General features: G+C 38.3%; 2 protein-coding genes across 2 annotated transcripts in view; one reads left to right on the top strand and one right to left on the bottom strand.

The window, feature by feature from the left end:
* ralgps1 (Ral GEF with PH domain and SH3 binding motif 1) overlaps window positions 1-23,562 on the top strand; it is a 97,155-nt gene that overhangs the window by 26,681 nt on the left and 46,912 nt on the right. The gene's annotated exons all lie outside the window — the stretch shown is intronic.
* angptl2b (angiopoietin-like 2b) lies at window positions 2,180-21,977 on the bottom strand. The gene is made up of 5 exons (XM_056772951.1): window positions 21,383-21,977; window positions 11,671-12,539; window positions 5,832-6,025; window positions 3,350-3,620; window positions 2,180-3,270 (listed from the first exon to the last, which is right to left on the bottom strand). Exons 2-5 carry the CDS (start codon window positions 12,518-12,520, stop codon window positions 3,071-3,073), a joined length of 1,515 nt encoding a protein of 504 aa, XP_056628929.1. The 5' UTR covers window positions 12,521-12,539; window positions 21,383-21,977; the 3' UTR covers window positions 2,180-3,070.

Genomic DNA, 23,562 nt, shown 5'->3' with positions numbered 1-23,562 from the left:
AAAAACCTTCTACAGTAATGATTGAGATGTTTGCTTTATTTAGATCCATTTGCTTAGGTGCTTTTCCTCTCAAAATTATTTTTAATGACATAGCACTGTGTTTCACATAATGTTAACCTTTAAAATCTTTTTTTCTGAACATTTCAAATTGATTGTTTGAAAAATGTATGTTTTGCATTCTTTGGTCCATGTTTGTTTTAAAAAAAATGCTGTTGGCTGATTAACAAAATACCTTTCTATGGAGGAAGTACCTCAATCCAAGAATCAAACCCTTTAATGGAATCCTATGGGTTTTCCCATATAGTTTTGAAAATCGTGGTGTTGGTGTTGACATAGTTTTAATCATATTGTTTATAAGCTTCTTGTATCTTTTTCCTGCTTTCTAGAATTCAAAAGAAATGACAAAGCCTGTTTTGCCTTCTCTCTAATTCCAACACTAGGCACGCACCTGCCCAGATAACTGCTACTAATAGCTGTTATTTCTCTCTTATCTAAAGACTTTAAGTTGTAAAAGCTCACAGGGATATGATTTACAGAAGCATCAGTCTTGTCTAGCAATCCAGGAGACAGCTGTAAAAGCATTTGGAAATAGATGCTTCCTTCTGGAATACCCAAAAACAAACACCCTCCTGGGGAACAGGGCCCAGATCCCAACTCGATTATAATCCTCTTACTATACAACAGTGCGATCTGTATGCTTAATACGACTCAATTATAAAAGAGATCTGAGACTTTGTGCCGAGGAGATGGTTTGGATCTGTTTCTAACTGCTGTCTTGTTTTACAAGAGGCCATGTTAGTGTTTTTTTAGACATGGCTGTTTGATTCTGTGTAGACATGAAGCAGACCGTTCAGTATGTCATTGCCACATGCTTGAGGTCCAGGCACTTGGTCTGAACTGGAGTTTTCCAGGTGCTTCTGTGGCATTGTGGAATGCAAATAAATGACAGGCCAGGAAGAAATAACACGAGAAGGTTGTAACTCACATTGTCTGTCGTTTTCTATCCGTACCAGAGTTTCTAAAGAACGGCAAAATCTGAAACTAATCGGAACTGAAATGCAGAAAGAGACAGAATCATTTTTTAAATAAGTTAAATACAGGGATAGGGCTGACGCACGCTGTCTGCGCTTCACCACACACGTCTTTTTCATTAACCAAATTTCCTTTACATAATTCACATCGAACGTCTGCTTCCACTTGGGCGGCGTGTCGGTAAACACTGTGTCTCCTACAGAAACAGAGGGCTCCTACAGACAAATGCCACGCAGACTGCCGTACCTGCTGCATGTAACTTGCGGTCGAGTTGCAGGGATCTCCAGAAATATGCTTTTGTATTTAAGCAAAGGGACGTCTCTCAACAGCAGGCAGTTGAAATTGGGATGGAGAGCAGGGACGGAAAGACTGTGACTGAGATTTAGGAGCCTGTCACTTCTTATCTGTTTTTCCACTCTGCTTTTCCAGTGGCGTGTTCCAATATTGGGAAGATTTTTTGTCACTTTGCATGGTTTAAGGATGAAGAGAGGTGCAAGTTATGTACATAAATAAATGTTGACTCCAAAGCTATGAAACAAAACACAAGGAATGCATTTCTTCAATCTTTATATACACCATTTCCATTGATTTCCATTGTGAATATTCTTTTTATTTGTTTTTGATGACTGAGAACTTAAGTTATTTTGGAATGTTATAACCACTGTTGATTGAACTTTTGTATCCTATTTGAATTGAAGAACTTACAGCCGTGAAAGAAATGAAGAGACCATTTCTAAATCAGTTTTTCTGGTTTTTAAATATACTATTTATAGGTATGTGTTTAGGTAAAATGATCATTTTTGTTTCATTCTGTGAATATTGTTTCTACTTGCAGAAAATGAAAACTGGAGAAACAGGAGATACTCTGTATTTTTTTAGACCTCAAATACTGCAAAGAAAACAAGTTCATATTTACTTTTTAACATTTCTATAGGTATTTAGGAAAAGTACAAAAAAATGTGATAATCTTGATTTTTAGCACAGTCTTAGTGTGTCTTGTCATGCTGTCAGTCTTTCACATTGCGGTTGCATGACTCCTGAGGTTTGATGGTCTCTTTATTTTTTCTTCTTTTAACTTGAATACACATTTATATGACAACTTATTCCAAAATCAGTGCAAATGTTCTAAGCAACAGACATCTAGCTGTACAGTACATCTTTTATTGCAACAATTGGACAGTACATGGGGAAATATGTTACACTTACAGTATATTACAAATTACACATTATTTTCAACAATATTACGTTTATATGTACATAAACATGTGCTGGGTTTTCATTTGATACCAACAGCTAATTTACACAGTAAATACAGTTTTTAAGTGAACCAAACCAATGACTGTTTTTAGATGTGGCTTTTTTTAACTATAACATTTAAATGAATTTTAAAAATGACATCCCTGAAATAAATTATGAGTCATTCATCTCATCAGGAAATATATATTCTCTTAGTTTCGAATAAACTAGGAAAGCGTAAACTACAGTATCCAACTATCACCGGATCGGACGTCCTGTGTCTTATTCGTAACAATTAATGAGTACTGTTTGTTTATCTGTGGCATTTTTGACGAAATAAATCAAGACAACACAGTCGCAATTGCACTAAATATTCAACACAATCTCAGAGAAAAAACGTAACTATTTAACGATGTGGTAAAATTTGGATAATTCATATGAATCTTTGCGATCTCATTCGTACATTTTAGTACGGTTCACCACATACGAAATCATCCGAATTAGCCACCTTGTAAAATAGCTACGAATTCTTGTGAGATCAAGATGGAATATTTGGTTAAAAAAACGTGTGATGTTCATTGTGCCATTTTAGTTTTAAGGTTTTAAGGAAAATAGATCACGCGATCAGACATTTTATTTTCTGTATTTGTAGCTTCTTCCCCGTGTTTTCAGACACATGTTATATATAGCTACTATATTTACTTAAAAAGCATAATTAAAAAACACAGTCTAAGTGAATTGCACTGTATAGGGTGAACATGGGCAAGCAGTCATGAGTTTGTGCCCTGTGTTTCTGTGCTGCTCAGTGGAAGGTGTTTGGGTTGGGTCGGATCATCATGACAACCTTCTTGAGAGAATAAGAGCCTCCCCTGAATTCAGCCCAGTAAACCCCGTCCTGATACCGACTGCGGTAGTGACCGCCTCTGTACCACACGCCATTCAGATTTGAGTGGGCACAAGCGTTGTACCACCAGCCTCCCTTTTGGTAGTGAGCGCAGTTGCCTAAGAAAAAAAAAAAATGTAAGTATAAAGACCAGTTTAGAACCACTATATTATAGTTGGAAATATTTCCATTTTGTACCTGTGTACACGTCATGATCCCTGTCCAGAGTGGTAAACTGCTTCCCATTGTGCCAAGTTAGGGAGTCACCTGCATTGCCGTGGTAACGGCCCACTCTGAGCTTGTAAAAGTCGGCCTCGGACTCGAGACGGAAACTTGCGTACTCTGCGAACGTCTTGCGTCCAGCCCAGTCTTCCAACGTCACCAGCAGTTTGTAGTTCCCCTGGTTGGTTAACCAATGTATGTTTTCCAGCCCCAGCCAATATTCTCCATCAATGTTTCCAAAGCCTTGCTGTGATAAAACAGAGAAGGTTACTGCCATTGAGCACTTGATGGACCAAGTCAAATATTTCTCTTAGTCTACATTACTCACTGTACAATATTTTGTCATGTCTTTATGACTGACAATTTGCCATTTACTGTTGGATTTCTTAAATGTCTTTTGACAGTTTTGGTTTTTTTTTTCTAACATCTCAATTTCTCTCTCTGTTTTCCTTTCTCCCTGTTTGTTGTTTCTGGTTTTACTAGTAGGTCTGTATTAGCCATCACATACTTTATATCAGTTTTCTGCTCTCTAAGCCCATGGACAGTTGTAATTCCTGAACCACCCGTGTGCTTATACTACATCTCGGGCATTGAAAACCTTGTTTTGGACGATTCAATAAAGCCTTCGGTTCTGCTGTACAGATTTTGGTACCACTTTGAAAACCTGATACTTAATTATTGCAGAAAATTATATTTTTATGTATTCTACAGCATATTATGCATAAATATAAACAAATTAATGTTCAGAAAATAATTGAGTTAGTTTCCCCATATGCAACGAGGCATGTCAATGCATTGTGGTAGTTTCTGTTTGCCATATGCTCCCCATTAAACTTCTTAAGGATCTGTGAGTTGACTGACTTCCGAGTTAGCTTATGTGAAGCAGGCGAGAGTTATAGACCATGTGACAACTGATTACCTTATGTATAGTAAAAACAAGCTGTCTTGGCAAAATGTTAACATAAATTGCATTTGTTTGTAAATTGACCACAAATACTTTCATATTTTCATTTATTTCCACTGTAAATTTTATTTATATCACTATATATATCACTCACTGGGAGACTGCCAATTTAATCCATAAATATAAACAACTTGCGTTCAACAGCACACAATCACGTTAACATATTTTAACAAATATATTATTTCCACACGTTTTGGTACATTGCATAGAGAAATATTTCCAATAAAACCATGATTCTTAATAACGTATATTCTCTTACATTTTTCCTTGTATTATTTTTATTAAATATTTTATTATGATGTAAAGCTGCTTTTCAACAAAGAAAATTGTGAAAAGCGCTATATAAATGAAATTGAACTGAATATCAAATCATAAATTGTTTTGATAATGATATATATTGGATAATAATATAATATATATAGTTGGCACTATGTACATAATGCATACATGCACAATATATTTATACCACTGTTCCAAAGTTTGGAGTAGCCGAAGTATTAGTTTTCTTTTAATTGATTAGTTGTTTTTTTAATTGATACTTTGATAAAAAATCTGGCCGGAATCACAAATAATGTGGAAAATGATTATTGCTATTTAAAATAACAATGAAATAGGCATTACTCTAAATAAACCCTCTAAAAACACGGTTAGAATTTTGGGGAACACTTTACTTGAAGCAAGTATGTATAATGCATTATAAAAGTAGTTTTAAAGCACTGTAATGCACCTTTTAATGCATTGTAATGTCTTATAAACAATTGTTATTACAGTTAACACATTATAACACTTAGCAATTCCTTGTTACACTTCACATTTTAAATTGGTTATACTTCTTTACAACTACATATAGGGCATTACAACACTTATTATGAAGAATTATAATGCATTTTACACTTGAATAACTCTTTATAATGCATTATACATACATGCTTCAAGGAAAGTGTCTTTTTTTAGGTTTGAATTTCGTAAAATTCATTAAAACATACACTAGTGACCAAAAGTGGTGTTCAACTTTGAAGAAATATGATTAAAGCTACGTTAAGAATATTCATGCATGTTGTGTAGTTGTGCTTGGAGTGTGAACTGAAGCTCAGCTCAGTTTACAAATGTTTACAAATTTACAAGTCAAGGCCCAGGAAAATGACTATAAAATATTATAGCAAGTAGGAATCAACAAATATTACTAACTCATTAAATTGTAGTCAATCTTTACTTTATTTACTAGTTTTGATTTACTACTCCTTTTTGTATATTCGGATAAAGCCCATATTGTTTGATATATATATAGTTTGCAATTTTGCCAAATCTTTTTGTCGGATACATTCCTCAAAATGTTGTGTTTTGTCTAATTTGTACTATACATCTCATATTTTGATGGTTTAATTCAAGCTAAAGTGTCAATAAAACCAAAACAAAGTATTGTACAAAAATGCCCCATGCATAACACTTTTGGCTACTTCTCTACTGTATATAACAGCTCTAATATTGTATTACCTTATACGTCTCCCAGTTTCTGAAGAAGTTGACAGATCCATCCATTCTTCTCTGGATGACTGTCCAGCCACCAGGGTCATGTCTCTGATCACACCACACCTGCATCAGTTTGTTTGTGTTCTCCGGCTTCACTAGATACATGGCACTGTTAGTGTGGCCGTCTTCCAGAGCCTGCAGACAGTCCTTGAATGGACCTTAGACAAAAAACACAAAAACATATTTTTATTTAGCCTCCTTGTTTCGTTGTCATTCTCTGATGCAGTTCCTTTATAGAAAATCTTATAGCAGGAACATGACAGCATGACATAAAACATACTGTTAGAGTTTTGCTTGAGGGCAAATTCAGGTGCAAATTCAGCAATTTCAAACATGCAGTTTCTGTTATAGCTTAACTGATTGACTGCTGCTTGCACAGCAAGGTGATGGGTTCAATGCCAGCCAAAGCATGTACTGCTCAAAAAATATGAACATTGAATACACTGTATGTCATTTTGGATAAAAGAGTCAGGTAATGCATACATCTGAAAGGCAAATCAGGATTTCCCTGCAAACCGCTCTGAGCTCTTTTCTTCATGGCACAGCTGGAAAAGCCTTTAGTTTAAAGAGGAATGACCTTGGCTGCCATTCTGGCCTGGGATGTTGTTGCTTCTCTCCCGGCCAAACACAACGCTGGCACTGAGGCCAAAGAAAGACCCATTTGCTAAATAATGCAACAGTAGCAAGTAGATTAGCAAGCACTTCCAAACTTCCCTGGGCACAGAGTTGTGTTTTTATAGAGTTGTGTCAAATATGGCTCCAGCTTCAATGTTTTTCCAAAGAGAACCAGAGGAAAACGCTTTTCATAAGTCAGTCCTGTCTTCAAAATTATTCCCTATACAAATGGAGGAACAGTGACATGTAAGATGTTGATAAACACACTGCATAAAGTGACACTGGGCTATGCATATTATATCCATATATCCACATTTGTCATAACTTTTTGAAGTCATCTTATATGACATAATCCTGGTGAAAAACAAGTAAGAAGGTCTTATCACAAGATAAAACTGCAAGGGCGTCAACCTGAACTGGTTTATTTTATAATAATCACTGGCTGCACATTATCTTGCTTATTTTTTTAACACTATTTGTGTATTTGTCTAACCAACTAAATAAACATGGATGAGGAATATCAATTTGAAATTGTTATTTTAGCTTACTTGTACAGATCACAGAGAACGAAAGCATAGGTATGGAGGAAACAGGTTTTCAAGATAAGCGTCCAGTAATCCGGCAGGGGTCACTTTTCAAAAATATTATGCCATAATCAAACAACGAGATTCAAGTAGTCCAGATTGCCTTGTACAGAATATCATCGCTGTCCTCAGAAACCCCAATTATCAAAATTCGCTGATTTTACGAATTTAAATGATAAAAAAATTTGATGTAAAAGTTGACAAGTACACTTTAATACTTTATATTGGTTAGATATTTGTACTACCCATCGATAAACAGAAGATAAATAATATTAATGATTGATGAAAAAATTGAATCATGAAATATTGTATGGAGATATAAGGTTTCAAAAAGGCAGCAGCAATATGATATGCTGTTTCTTACAGATGGAAAATTAATGTTCCAACCTGAGATTTCAAAGCAAGCTGGTGATGACCTCATATATTCCATTATTGTTTGTGTATTTTAGCTGTGGGATCCTTGCTGTCAAATCTGGCAGACAGTCTTGTTATCTTAGATCTCAGCCTTTTAAAGTACTTCTGAAGCCCTGTGGTTTACCTACAGTAGTCTGGAAACATTTTAGTGTTTACTCTCATCTTGTAGCTTTTAAAAAGCAGGCCTCATGCCAGAAGGCTGGCCATCAGTATACCCGTCATTCACAACCACTTCAGCCCCTTCATCATCATGAAAAATCATCTGGATGTGCCTTTTACTGAAACGTTGAAAGTAGCTTTAGTAAGTTTTGGTCTTTGCTGCTTAAAATATATATAGGCTATGTTTGAAAGGTGAACAACGGTAAGAGTTTGGAAGAACTGATAAAGGAATAAGTTTGTCTTGAATGTTGCCACCAAGAATGATAACTATAAAGAGGAAAATATATACAGTATATTGTAAGATAACATTTGTTTACTAGAAGCTCGTGATGTAGTTTCACATTTTAAATGTGAGTGGCCCTTTAGATTTGAACAGATTTTAATTGGCTTTAGTATCAATGTTGTGTCATTCATCATCTAAAAAAAAATTGCTCTGAAAGTGATCCTAGGGATATCGCTCCTCTGTATTTTTATCAATTTATCTACCTCTTAGTCTTTTTTGTATTCTTGGTGTGACCAGGCCTTTAGTCCTGTTTTATTGTTTTGTGTGTGATTGGTGTGCCACTAGAGTTTAACAGTTCAAAAAAGTATATTCATTTAAAACTAATTATATAATTTATAATGATGATAGTTCTGTCCCAAACATACAATATTGGTTATCACTGCATTTAAAGCTAAGATAGTACAATTCAGACATTTGAAACATTGTCGCTTCTCTCTCATTTCCACATACTTGATATAGTATGGCTGCCATGTTTGCTTTTTAAAAGAATTATGCTAATAAAAACTTCAGCCTTTGCTAATCGGAAACATGGTGTCATTGCCATACTGCGTGCCACAACAGACAGTCTCAAGGGAAAGAATGTAATGTTTTGAGGATTCCTGTGTGTTTGTGTCTTAAGAAACACAAACACAGTCGTCACAGATGTTTCAGCTTGTGTGTGTGTTGAAATGTCTATAAAAACTGGATTTTGAAATCTCTCTGCCTGGATGATTTTCACAGCATGAGAGAAGCAAAATCACGCTACCTGACAAATATAAGCAAACTATGCAGACGGGGCTCATTAACCTCTTGCCGTGGAAACAATTGAATCCATTCCAGCATTCCCAAACTCTGGAGCCTGTTATTTACTGGGCCAGAAGATTTATAGAATCCCAGGAAACAAGCTTTGGATAGACTTATGACATTTAATAGAAATACATTTGAGGGTAAAAGGCAGAGAAAAGGTTTTTTAAGATTAGAAATACAGTAAACCGTGTTTCTTTGTTCATAGTTTCTTTGTTCAAAAGAAGATTGCGGAACGAACTTTAATTTGAGCAAAATTTCTGCATTTGTATATGAAGAAAGAGGATTACATCTTTTATAAACTGTGATATTTTTTATTTGTTATGAATTTAAGTTTAAAAAAATCTGTATTAGATTGCAAAGCAATAACAACATTGAACATCATACTTTAAGACCCATCTGTATTTCTTTTTCATATGATTTGTTTGTTTTATCAGCGTTGTAGGCGGATCAACACATGCACCCTTTTTGATTATGTACATGAACTTTAATGAAACCTCATTGCACATTCCCACATTTCTTCGAGCTCTGAACAGATTGCTTACTTTCCAGGGGAGAAGTCTGCTTGTCAGCATGTTTTAAAAAAACTCCCACTGTTCTGTTTAATAGGGAAGAGAATCTGTATGCCATGGAAACTCAAACAGAAGAGCTAAAATTATAGGTTTATTTGAATCGTTTTTAATTCACTTGTAACCGTATACACTCATGAGTGAACAATGATTGTAGTCTTTAGTAGGTAGTAACGTTTAACATGCACTTGAGCTGGCACGAACTCCCCTAGTTTGTGAAAACCTGATCCTTCAACGTTCCAAAGAAAATCTTGTGCTTTTCAATGGAAGGATGCAAATCTGACCTATTGTACATTTTCAGTGTGAAGAAATGTTGCGATGAATTCAGCTCTTAAGAATGGCAGACAAACGGAAAGGAGTTTGGATAACAGTATGTGTCTGTATGAAAGATGGAAACAGGCAGTGCCATGTAATGTCTAATGGTCTAATGGCCCAGAAAAAAAACTGTGGTAGGAGAAAAACAATGTTGGGGTAAATCTGTTAAAAAAATCTAGCTAGCTTTCACAAAGATGGATGAGGTGATGACCTATAGCTGAAGACTTATCCATCAAGTCAGGTGAACTTTACCAGAGAGATATGATAAGAAGGAAGAGGAAACAAGGAGGATTTCCAGTTGTGCAGCTTGCGTTAACACAACATAGTAAATCTATCAGCAGGCTGTTTCTTTCTCTCTCTCAAGGTCTACTAGGAAGACACACAAAAGATAGAACTGAGTGTCTGTGTCTGGTCGCCCATGTCTGGTACCACTGGAATAAATGAGTTTACTCCAGTGCAGATGCATGTTTCTTTTTCTCTACCTCAGTTTCATCGTCCTTATGTGGCACATCCTTAAGCTATTTCCCAAATCCTCCTCTTGAACACAGTTTCTGTCAGTTTTTTTTCAGTATTTTCTCTTCTTTTCAGGATCTTTCTCTCTGTTTCGTTACAGTCGTCTCCTTTATACTGTGGTCTCATTGTGAATGCTAGAGTCTCTCTGAGGTGAGTTTGTGGAACCTTTTGCTGATAAATGCATGTGGAAAATAGCGTTGGAAAAATGCTCATATGACCAGATAAAGTGCAAATACAACCACTGAAATCTGCCTTTTCCATTATGGATGTATAGTTATAATGAAGTAAATAGTTAAAATCATTCAGTTTACCATGTTCCAAAAGGTGCCATAGAATGGGAACTGTATTTATCTAGGCATAGATGAATAATAACTCATCAGGACATATATTGTGAGCTGCAAACACTATTGTTTCCTCCTTCTTGTGTAAATCGTGTGCATGCAAAAGACCACTGAAAAGAGGCCAATCCCAACATAACGCCGACTGTGAAGTTACAGTCAGGACGTACGCCCCCAACGTTGCATATACCCGCTTATCTAGGCCAGCCGGATGGGCATAGCCGAATCATCTGAAGTTCTACAGGTATTGTGAGAAAGATTGGGCGATGTCTACAGTGAACCTCGTGATGGACAATGACATCGTCTGCTTCTTTAAACAAGCCGCGATGTAATGAAGTGCGGCGTGTCTAAGCATGAGCTGTACAGAGACACGTCTTCTTTATAGGGACTGTGACATCGATTAACAAGGTCTCTATACAGCACTAGCTGGGCAGTTATCAAGTCAGCTTTGTGTCCTCTGTACTGTAGCTTCTCAGTTAAAAACTCATGCGCATCTTCTTTATAAAATGCAAGATGCACAGACGCGCATCTTCTTTTAAAATACACTCACCTAAAGGATTATTAGGAACACCTGTTCAATTTCTCATTAATGCAATTATGGTGGTGGTATAATGGTGTGGGGGATGTTTTCTTGGCACACTTTAGGCCCTTCAGTGCCAATTGGGCATTGTTTAAATGCCACGGCCTACCAGAGCATTGTTTCTGACCATGTCCATCCCTTTATGACCACCATGTACCCATCCTCTGATGGCTACTTCCAGCAGGATAATGCACCATGTCACAAAGCTTGAATCATTTCAAATTGGTTTCTTGAACATGACAATGAGTTCACTGTACTAAAATGGTGGAACGGGAGCTTCATGCATCCCACAAATCTCCATCAACTGCAAGATGCTGTCCTATCAATATGGGCCAACATTTCTAAAGAATGCTTTCAGCACCTTGTTGAATCAATGCCACGTAGAATTGAGGCAGTTCTGAAGGTGAAAGGGGGTCAAACACAGTATTTGTATGGTGTTCCTAATAATCCTTTAGGTGAGTGTATATTACTCGCTTGACAGGGAGTGTCTTCATGCATCTGGACTTTTCAAACCAGACCTGTCAATGAGCTCCTCTCATGGATTTTGCATTCGAGTTGAAATTTTTCGAATTGTGTGGAAGACACGACAGAGACATCGTAGCAGCGTTCGTAGCAATCAAATTTTTGTAGAGAATGATACGGAGACTCACCTGAGGGTTTGTTTGTTGTAGATGGGCTGTTAGTTGCACCTGGAACGGTGGGAGGAGGGACCGGCGGGACTTTTAGGTTCTGATCGCTCTGGATCTCATTGTTGATCTGGGTGTTGCGGCTGAAGGTGGGTGGCTGGTGGGGCTTATTGATGGGTGATGAGGGTCTTGGTTGAGGTTGGGGCTGAGGTTGAGCCTGGACCCTTGGAGCCACAACTGGTGGTCCCCTCTGACACTGCACCTCGAGAAGGGAAATGAGTGTTGACTGGTTATTTGCTAGCGATGCAAGGTGCTGATACTTGTACTCCAGATCTTTATAGCGGTTGGTAAGCTGCAGCATCTCAGAAGTCTGGTTAAGGATCTTGTTCTCCAATTGGGACAGCTCCAGCGCATTGTCCCTTTTGCGGATGATCTCGTGCAGTAGCTGCATGTATAGTTGCGTCACTCTAGAGTTCATGTTGCGAGACTCCTTGCGCAAAAGCTTCACCTCATTGACGATACCTCCGTCCACCTCAACGAGCTGCTGCAAAGTCTCAATTTGTCTCTTCTGTTTGTGTAGCTCCGAATTGAGAAGTTCCAGCTCTTGCTTATTGACACGGTTCTCCAGCAAAGCCTCGGGCTCCTTCGAGTTCACACATATGGCTCCCGTAACCTTCTGCTGGGGTACTATAAAGGTGTAAGAGCACTTGTCTTGGGGAGGAGGTTCGGGGGCCCGCCGGATGCGAGACGTCGATAGGAATTCAACCTCTGGACCTTCGTCACTGCTGTCAAACTCCTGAGCGCCACCCTCGGTTCCTCGGATCGGCCCACTCACCAGGAGCAACACCAACCATACCAGCCCAGGAAGATCCATGATGGCACTCCAAACAGGCCTGTGAATTGCATTAGGAGAGAAGAAAGTGGAAGGAGAAGGAAGAAAAGGGGAGAATTAAATCGATTAGATTAAAAATTACAAACAGAACAAACTGCATAACTAACAAACACTTTGAGGGACAGTTCAGCCTCATATCATTCAAAACATGCGTGTAAACATGCGTTTGTGGAACACTCAAGAAGATATTTTAAGGAATGTCTTGTGATTTTGTGTCCATACAATGGGAGTCAATGGGGGACCATGTTCTTTAGTTACCAACGTTCTTAAAAATATCTTCTTTTGTGTTCTGCAAAAAGTCAGTCTTACAGGTTTGGAATGCCATTAGGGTTAAACATAAAATAAGTTACATTTTCCAAAGATGCTTTTGTGTTTTTTCTGCATTCTTTAGTTATCCTTGAAAGTGAATGGTACATTAGACTTGAATGCCACCCTTCGGGTGTGATATTTTCCACCCTTTAGGCTCACGCATTAGACTAATTTCCTGAAAAAAATCTGTCAGAACAAGTCTAGCATAACCAAACTTACTCAACCCCAACTGATCTAGACAGAAGATCTGGCACCTCACTGTATTCCTCTGAACCTTAAACGCCCCAGTGAGCTCATTACTAGAGTCAGTGAGCTGCCTCTGTTTCTAATACAGCCAGAAAGTTTGTGATCTCAGGGGACAGATTAGATTTCCATTGGAAAAAATGATATGGCAAGCCACCATGTTCTTCCAGGGCTGATTGAGAGACAGACAGGAGTGTGGACGGCTGAGTTATGAGGCTCTTCAGACCTATATTTTGTTCTTTGCTTAACTGGAGCTTCTGGTCTTACAGGCACTGAGACTCCTTAAAGGGACAGTTTACCAAAACATTTTGTCATCATTAACTCACCATCAAGTTGTTCCTAATCTGTATACATTTCTGTGTTTTGATGAACTGCTTGTAACCAAACAGTTCTTGGCCACCATTGACTAACATAGTAGGAAAAACGGCCATTGCAGTGCCCCAGAACTGTTTGCTTTCCTAAATTCTTCAAAATATCTCCTTTTGTGTGAGCAATTTTTCCTACTATGGTAGTCAAAGATGGACAAGAACTGTTTTGTTACAAGCATTCTTCCAAATATCTTTCTTTGTGTTTATCAGAACAAAGAAATTGATATAGATTTGCGGCAACTCAAGGGTGAGTTGAAAAAGACAGAATTTAAATTTTTGGATGAATTGTTAATTTACAAGAACGATCATAAAGATTTATCTCATAAAAAATAAATCCAACAGCAACCATAATTAGTTATAATGAAAAGTCATGTTTATGATCAGGACAATGTTGACAACCCAGCCTCCTTTCAAAAGCAAATATCCTGTTGCAAAATCCAGCTTCCCCTGCTGCAAGGTGACAGACTATGTTTAATACTGTTGAATGAATGGATGGTTTTGGTCAACATCGATGTCCTGGCAGGATCCAACTCTGAATAAACGCTACATGACGGCACTTGGTTATCTAAACCTTGCCAGAGGCTTGAGCATCGCTGAGGGAGAATGGAAAATCTGAGGTAGCTCTTTGTTCATGTAAACACACATCTGATCATAAGTGTATTGCACTAAATGCACTGTGCGAGGCTCGCACAGACCTAGAAGCTTACAAGTCTTGGAAATCCTGAATGAAATTGTATAATCCTAACACCTGCTTTTACTGAATTGATGTACTTTAAATTCTTGTTTACAGTCACAGAAAAGTGTGACTTGATTTATTAGTCTGTTTTGTTTTTTTTCACTGTGGAAATACCGGTTACATAAAAGCCATTCTGCGAGACACTGTCAGCGCATGGTGTTTGATATTTATGTAGCCGCTTTGTGTTATTTACCTCAAATTTCATAGAGAACAAGTGTATTATTGCAAAAACAGCCTTGGGCTGTTTGAGAGAGTGGATGCAGTAAGAGATGGCGATGGAGACTTTGGAGGAAGGATAACAAGAGGGTTATAGTCTTTGGAAAATGTAATTGAAAGCTGCTGGTGGATACTATTACAGCGTGCCGCTGTGCAACACCTTTCTGACCTACATTGAGCAGGTTCTCTGATCTTCGCATACACAAATACACAAGCATCTACAGGTTGTCCATGCATATGATGGCATAACTGTAAAAGTAGTTTTTTTGCTTTCGTGAAGTTCAAGGGGTAGAGAAATTCATGGGTTTCATTCTCAAGATTTCACAAACTCCGCAGAGATGATGTATTTTCGTGGGTCAATCCGGAAGTTGGCCGCCGAATTGGTTTCCTCGATCAAAAGCCTATGCATTTTTCCCAGACTTTTGGAAGATTAAAAAAATAATAAGATCTGTGATTCCCAAAGGTTTGTGATGTTAACACGTTTTGTATAACAAGATCTTTTACACAACTTTTCATACTGTATTAAGAACATGCTGCCTTGAATCCCCATCCACATTTTAGAGATTTGTGCCCATGTGGCATTATTTGTGAAATGTATATGCGTGATGACATCTATGGTCCCCGCCAAAGGAAGTATTGTTTTTTACCAACTTGTAAGCAACCAAAGTTTTTAAGACACAATAACGTTTTTGAAATAACAAGAGCGGGTTGTGACTGATGTGTTTTGTCATAGATTAAAACGTGAAAAATATTTTGAGGTTATGTTACCACAGATCTGATTTCATGAGATTTACCAAAAACCCCACTGACTTTGGGGCGATGGAATCGGAGGTCCTGAAAGGCTAACTTGCTTTCGTACTTACTTTCGTGCTCTGCCGTACTAGCTTGCTGAGGTTAGTTTGGAAAAGGTATCTGATACATTAAATACATACTTTTAAAAAATATAGAGTGACTTAGAAAATATAATCAACTGTTTTGTTGTTGTTTTGTTGCCTATTAGAGCACTTTTTTGTGGAATGCAAAAACAAGTAGGTTTAAACAAACAGCAAAAGTTGCAGTGTGTTTATAAGAAATATCTGCCCTTTTGGGGCACTGCTTTTCCAGTCAAATTCAAGGAGTGGATCTGTTGTAAAGATCACTTTGCTCTGTAAACAAATGCAAAAAAAACGTCTGTCACACTGTAATTATAAAGGCAAAAAATACTCATGAGTTGAGTGACTTGAGATTTATTTTTCTTTAAGGAGATAGGATTGAAGAACTATGTTTTGTAGCACATTCTGGGAGGACTGCCTGGAGGTAGATAAATCTGTGGATTTGATTTATTGTTAAGATCAGGTTCACTTTTAAAATACTATTACTAATAGAGGGAAAGTTATAGATGATTTATAATTAAAAGGGATAGGGGAGTACAGATTAGTAACAAATAGAATTAATCCATCACATAAATATGATAAATATAGCAGGATTCCATTAAAGGAATCTCTAAAAGACATGTTTTTGCCTGTCTGGTTTTAGGAAACCAGGACTGATGCAAGGTTTTGAGATATTCTTTGAGGCTATTTTAACACAGTATCCACAATGATAGAAACACTAAGAGATAAAGTCAGAAAAATACACAAGTATCCATGATCCACATTTCGACTTCATAACTGAATCAGCCCAGATTCATCCCGCTTGCATCTATCATCTGCCCTTGACAGGACCCTTCATGTTAGTAATGTTTAACATCCCAGTAATCACACATCTTAAAATTGTTTATTATCTCTTTATTTGTCCTGCCTAACTATTTTAGTATTTCCGGCTACTGATAAAGTCACATAACGTTCATAGAAATAAAATGATGTTGACAAAACACTTCCTGGCATTTCCTGTCTTGTGGTAAATCTTTTTGGCCATTACTTCAGTTCATGATAGTATTGGCTCACCACATTTGTTCTCCAAAAGCAACTTTCAACAAAAACATGTTGTTCTCATGCCACATTTTGCTGTCTTATGATGACTAGTCTAAAAGTGCCTTCAATGACCCTGCTCACAAAAGGTTTTTCTCTATGATCTTCATTCTCAGGGACGCCCACTTTTAAATGCTGTTGACTGATGACAAGAAAGATCTATAGAGACAGCTGCTCAGATCAGGTTTGGCTTGGCATGGGGTTAAATGAGGTTACAGAGGTCTTAAAGGGATAGTTCACGCAAATGAGAATTCTGTTATCATTTACTCAGCCTCTTTTCATTTTAAACCTTTATGACTTTATTTCTTCCACAAAAGAAGATATTTTGAAGAATGTTGGTAACCAAACGATGGCGGAACCCACATTGGTTTTGTGTCCATACAATGCAAGTCAATGGGCACCTATGTTGTTCAGTTACCAACATTCATCCCAAAATATCTTCTTTTGTGTTCTGCAGAAGAAAGAAACTCAAGTCAGCAGTAGAAAATAACAAAAGTAGCAATTTCTCTTTCCACTGTAAAGTATTATTCCTAGGAGGGGCAGAAACCCCCACCTCATGTCTCTGTAACAGACCAGTAATGATAGGTTGGACTTTCGACTTGTTGGATATTCTGACACACTGTCTGACAGCAGGAATATTACAGCAGGCATCGTCTCGCATGATCTAATGCTGCGGACGGGATGCGGTCCCACTGCGGCTTGTGAGCTTGTGTGCGTCTGGGAAGAGGGGATACCTGTGGTTTCATTCAGTGGAACATAAGATGTGCTCGAGAGCGTGCGATACAGAAATTCAAAGGAGACCCCAGGTCTAAGCGGTAGGGCTTCCCGGCCCACTCCAAGAGACTGTGGAAATTCCTTCAGTTGTGATGAAACGTCTGTATGATCGTTTCTATTCATGGGTTTAGCAGAAAAGGCACTCACAGACAAGAGAAAGCACATCTGCCTAATCCACAAAGCTGTCATAACCCCCTTTGCAGGGAACAAAACAATCCTCCAAAGCCTGTTCTTTCTTACACAAAAGCACTTTTAGACACTTTGAGAAGTGTCTTGACAGGCCAAAGCAAAGTTTACCTCGTCCAGTGTTTTATTACAGATGGGCCACGACTAACTGCATGACTGAACTCAACTTTTTCACATATTCCTGTTTCAATATGGAAACAAGTTCTGCTTTGTTATGATCAGAGTTGTATAATTAAAATTATATTGAAAAGTCCTTTCCAATTAATTTCATGAATTTGAGTTGCACATCGGATGCAAAATACCAATTGGAATTTAATTATAAAAACATAGCTGGCCCCAAAATCAAGATTCTGTCATCATTATTCAATTTTGAGGAACGTCTCAGTGGATTTGTGTTCATAGAATCGAAGTCAATGGGGACCAATGTTGTTTGGTTACCAACATTCATCAAAACATATTTTGTGTTCTGAAGAAATCATACAGATGTGGAATGACATGAGAGTGAGTAAATGATGAGAGAACTTTTTTTGTGGGATGGACTGTTCCTTTAGAAAAGTAAAATTGATTTCTAGAAGTTGCAAATACAATTTGTTGAAAAGTTTACATTTTTATGCCTTTAGCAGATGCTTTTATCCAAAGCGACTGACAATGCATTATACTATACATTTGTAGCAGAGTATTTGCAATTAGTGGGATCAAACCCATGACGTTGGTGTTGCTAACGCCATGTTCTAACCACTGAGCTACAGGAAAGCTGTAGTTTTTAGTAGAAACAAAGAACTGTTTAAAAAAACTGCTTAATACAGTATATTTTAATACTGTATCCTACTATCTTAAGCATTGCGACCTGCATCAATGTGGGTGAACTTGTCTTGAACTTAAGCACGTTTTCATCAAGGCATGAGCTATACAGAGACACATCTTTAAACAGCGCAAGTTGAGCAGTTATCAATTCAGGCATCTGTACAGCGCAAGCTTCACAGTTATAAAGATCTTATTCTGATGTTCATTAAGAGTTATTAAGTGTGGCACGTCTCCTTTATACAACACGAGCTGCACAGTTATAAAATCAGTCTAGTCTGATCTGTACAGTGCAAGGTACAGTTGTTCATATTTGTGTACAACGCACAGATGTGTCAACATCGTCATTTCAATCAGCCATCGGCGACGGACAATGGCTCAACCCTAAAATAGATAAGTTTGTGACATGGAATGAAAAGAAAAATTCGGAAATTCTGCACCAGCAGACAAAACCCAGACAGACAGTGATCAAAGTTTATTACCATTATGTTGAGGCGATTGGGGACAGGTGGGGCTCGGAACTCTTCCCTACCTTCAAAGTGGGGAACGGCAGAAAAATTTTGTGAAACACTGAATTATAGAGTTCACAGTTGTGCATTAACTGACTTTGCAGCTGTTAAGTGAGACTTTCCATAGAACACTAACAGTGTTTCAGTCCTTAATTAGGGGGTAAGGGACACAACTGTTAGATGCCCTCTCTCTCTTTCTCATTTTCCATCTCGCTTTCTTTCGTTCTCTCGCCTGCTCCTCTCTTTTTAACCTGAGCATGGCATTCCTTGAATTCCACCCCTCCTCATTAAAGGGAGGCAAGCTGACACACACACACACACACACACAGATTGGTGAAGGCTGATGAAGCCTTTAACTAACACTAGAGCTGTGTGCCCTCACACACAAATACATGCACAGCTTCACAAAGTACACACACTCATTGAATTCACAGTTTTCTTTTAAAATGAAACAGATTAATAATAAGGCCATTTGATGGTTATTCATTGCATTGATTATGTCACAGTGCCATGTCAAATGCTTTTTTCTGTTTGAATAATGCAGTGCAAAGGTGTCAATGTACTGTACAATATGACAAGCACAGATTCTGAATTGTGTGATGAACTTTGACAAAAAATGTGTACTGTAGTAAATCTGTTTAGATTTTAAACATCCTGTAGGTAATCCAAGCTTTTGTAAGACACATCTGGGGGCATGGTTGTAGGAAGAAATTGAAGAATCGTGGACTAGACCATTGTATAAACAATTCTGAGTGGCTTGTATCTAGAATTACAATTATGAGCGGAGTTCGTTTTGTTGCCATCCATGACAAGGGAAATCGAAAAGGCTGATGTGTAAAATGTCTACGCATTCACCCGTACGCCCTCCATCCATCCATCCATCCATTTTCTACCGCTTATCCGAACTACCTCGGGTCACGGGGAGCCTGCGCCTATCTCAGGAGTCATCGGGCATCAAGGCAGGATACACCCTGGATGGAGTGCCAACCCATCGCAGGGCACACACACTCACTCATTCACTCACTCACTCACACACTCACACCCTACGGACAATTTTTCCAGAGATGCCAATCAACCTACCATGCATGTCTTTGGACCAGGGGAGGAAACCGGAGTACCCGGAGGAAACCCCCCCCCCCGTACGCCCTCTCTAATTCAAAAAGAATCTGACTGAACAAAGCCTGATTCAGGATTTGTCTCCTTTCTGATCGCTACAGATGGAAACAGCTTCCTTGGGGATGAAACATAGGGACACATCCACAGTCTCCTGCATCCTGTCCCATCTTAAACTTTCGCTCTAGGGGCGAGATATGCATCTTATTGCATCTCCTAATACAGTAGTGTATATCTCCATTCAAATTCTTTTTCCAAAAGTAGTATTTTAAAAGCATAAGAGAAAACCCCCTAGACTTGTTTTACATTGAACCCTTTTGTACTCTTAGAACCCACTTTTTTCTGTCATACATCACACTTTGAAGTGTATTTATAAAACCGTCTAGACTCTGTCAGCACTGGAGGGAAAAGACTCTTTTTGCACTGAATTCAGTGCAGACAGGTTTATTGGTTCTGCAGGGGTGCAGCAGCTGCTTTGTTGTTCTAGACTGTGTGCGGGACGCTGATAACAGGCATCGTGTGTTTATAATCAATTAACTGCCTGTTGCCGCTAAAATACGCTGTCCCAAATCTCTGACTTCCTTTGTCACCAACAAGCCCGCAGGACTTCCTTTCAGCCCTGCAAAGATTAACCCTCCACTTAAAACTATCAAAATGAGATGTCGCCCTGGGCAACTTTACTAATCCGCACTGCCTGTGAGTCTCGAAGTGGGAGGCAATGCTTAAAAACGATTATGAAAGCACACGGACATCTCCCATTGAAATGAAAAATCACACAAGAGATATTTTATATGTCTTATTTGTTTTTCCTAGACAACAATGAGGGCAATGGCGATACAGAGACTCATGCTCCTCAGATGTTTCTCTCAAGAGTTTTGGGAATCTCACAGAAATGTCCACAGAAGTTAAAAAATTTAAGTCACCAACAGTCTTAACAATACAGGTGCTTAAAAGGTTCGACAAAGCGATGCCACAGAATAACCATTTTTGGTTCCACAAAGAACTGAATGTCAAAGGTTCTTTAAAGAACAATCTCTTTCTTACCTTTTATAACCTGAACAACCTTTTCTTACCACAAAGAACCTTTTGTGAAACAGAAAGGTTCTTCAAAGTTGCATAGAAGTCAGATATTGAAAAATAGCTTTATTCAATTATGAATTTTAATTTTCTTTTGCTTTGTCAGAAATTGCTCTATAAGAATTTTAGGTAGACAAAGTTTACCACTAAAGGAATAGTTCACTTCAAAATAAAAATTCATCTTTATTTCACCCTCATGTCTAAACCTGTATGACTTTGCAGGAACACAGGAGAAGATTTTATGGACAATGAGACATTTCTCAAAATATCTTTCACAGAAGAAAGGGTTCTTACATGTTTTAAACAACATAAGGGTCAATTAATGATGTCATATTTATTCTTGGTTGAACTATCCTGAGCCAGCAAACAGATTCCTTAACCACAATGTGTTGCGATATGCATCTCATTACACAACAAAAGCTCACCGCTGACCGTAAACAGGTGTTTAAAAGACAATTCCAAGATAAGCACAAGCACTACATTGTGGTCAGCCAGATGCAATTTCACACATTCAGAGACATTCAGCAGAGCGAGTCGAGCCGCAGGGCTCACCTTAACCTTACCTAATATCTCCAGTCTATTGCACGGCTCCCTTTTCAAACCCGTCAGTGTCCTGAAGAAAGTTCTGTGAAAAGAGTCATCACAACTAATAAACAACAAAAAAAATGCTCTGTGGGGGTTTCCTCTCTTTCCGTCTCTCTCTCGTAATCCCCCCTCTGTTTCTCTTGTCAGTATGTCCTCCGTGTCAGTGGAAAGGTCTTCCCTCTTAAAGACTCCTATTAAACACCTCTGACGCAAATGCCTGTCAGATGCCGGTAGCAGTCGCTTCAAGACCTTTTCTCTGAGCAAATGAATGTGAACATTCCTTACAATTATATCAAAGAATTATGATTTTCAGATCTTTTAAACTGATGATTACTTGATTCCTACTGTAAAATTCTAATGCATGTCCAAGAAATGAACAGCAGTGAGGTTTGAGAGAAGTATTCAGAAGTCCTCAGATGAACCTCTCTAATAGGTGCAGAAGATCCAACAGCATGGTCAGCTTGCTCCTCACAGTCCAAAGAAGGAGCCCATGTGATCTCTCTCAGTCTGACTGGACTAAGTCCATCACTCCTGTACCAGTAATCCTGTCTACTGCTTTTACTCTCTCTCCCTCTCCTATTTACAACAGGCACTTACAACAGGCAGTGAATTTGGGGTTGGTCCACTCCCCTCTCAACTTTTCTCCTCCCCTTGGCACAAAGGCATCTGAAGGCATGAGCTTCAGATCCCCCACCCATCTTCACAACCCCTGCGGTTCACTTCTCTATGGTTATTTCCGGCTGGTCGGCTCCCGGCTGCAACTGTTGTCTGGAGTTCAATGATGTCACAGCAATCAGGTCCTAATGGGCCGTCTGTATTCTGTGTGTGTGTTTATGGTTGGATTCAAGACAGAGAGGGGTGGAAAGATCAAAAAGAAAGTTAAAGAGAAAGGGTGAACGGTAATTGTGTCCTTTTTCAAGGGGAACTTAAATTGAAGGCATTAGTTACACACGGTTGGTTTATAGAAAGTACAAATAACAGTTATTGACCAGTGCATCTCTGTTATTGCTGAAATAAAATAATAAAACTGTGTTTTGGTGACACATTGAAATGCATTAACACATTTGTAGTGGTATTTGTAGAGTCGACGGGTTAACTTCATTTTATTGGTAACATTCTGTTTCGTTTTTTGGGGGCCGACGGGTCTTCATTTTTACTACGTGAATATATTTCTGCGTAATCTTTCAATTGCTCTGGTTTTAGGTTTAACCTGGAGGTCTGGTGGATTGTATCGTTGTTCCTTCTTGCTTTGAATGAGACGTGAATTATTATTTACATCAAGCAAAATTTTTATTGCACAATCCGTCTAACAAAGCAGTTAAGGCAGAATATGTCCTGTACAGGAATCTGATGTGCTTAAACCATTCTATATGCCAATTTAGAAAGATTTATTAATTTAACATGTCAGCACGTTTTAATGACCATTTCCCCCATCACTTCATATGAAGCCTAATAAAATATCTGGCATACAGTGGTGGTTCTGTTAAAATCCTTAATTTCCCCAAACAGGAAATCGGTTTGTGGGTATTTACAAGCTTTGGTATGTTTCCCTGTGGAACATTTGCAGTCGGTGAGACTCACAAGGTGTTCTCACAGCAGATGTTTAACAGAAAGTGTTTCTTGTTAGGGTCAAAGCTCACCTGGTTTTTCAGGAAGAACAGCTGAGAACAGGACCTTGTTGAGAGCTGTAATCCACATTGACCAACTGTATCCCACTATCATCGGTCTCTGATCCATCAACACCCATTCACTGTTTAGACTGCATATCCACTTCTGTTCTCTTATCTGAAGTTTTAACTCGATCTCACGGCAAAAACGGATAATTCAACCCCCCCAAAATCTATAATTTAATCACCTTCTAGTTGTTCCAAATCTATATAAATGTTGTTGTTCTGTTGAACACAGAGAAAGATATTAGGATGAATGCTTGTAACCAAACAGTTCTTGGACCCCATTGACTACCATAGCACAAAGAAACAAGGGACCAAGTATAAACTACTATATAATTGTTTCGTTCTGTTGAACAGAAGAGAAGATATTTTGAAGAATGTAGAACAGCAAACAATTTGAGGGCACTTTTGACAACCATTGTATTTTTCATACTCTGGTAGTCAATTGGTTACAAGCATTCGTCCAAATATCTTTCTCTGTGTTCATC

This window comes from Triplophysa dalaica, chromosome 18 (genome assembly GCF_015846415.1).
Source record: "Triplophysa dalaica isolate WHDGS20190420 chromosome 18, ASM1584641v1, whole genome shotgun sequence".
NCBI classification, from domain to species: domain Eukaryota; kingdom Metazoa; phylum Chordata; class Actinopteri; order Cypriniformes; family Nemacheilidae; genus Triplophysa; species Triplophysa dalaica.
The sequence above is the reverse complement of the archived record's forward strand: the minus strand, read 5'-3'. Positions and strand labels throughout refer to the sequence as shown.

What these genes read in the sequence shown, in the direction of transcription:
- angptl2b (XM_056772951.1), bottom strand. Translation starts at nt 12,520, where the DNA reads ATGGATCTTCCTGGGCTGGTATGGTTGGTGTTGCTCCTGGTGAGTGGG. An exon ending in TACAACAAACAAACCCTCAG is followed by an intron (nt 6,026 to 11,670) that starts GTGAGTCTCCGT and finishes TTTTTGTCTAAG; the next exon opens with GTCCATTCAAGGACTGTCTG. An exon ending in GAAACTGGGAGACGTATAAG is followed by an intron (nt 3,621 to 5,831) that starts GTAATACAATAT and finishes GTTTTATCACAG; the next exon opens with CAAGGCTTTGGAAACATTGA.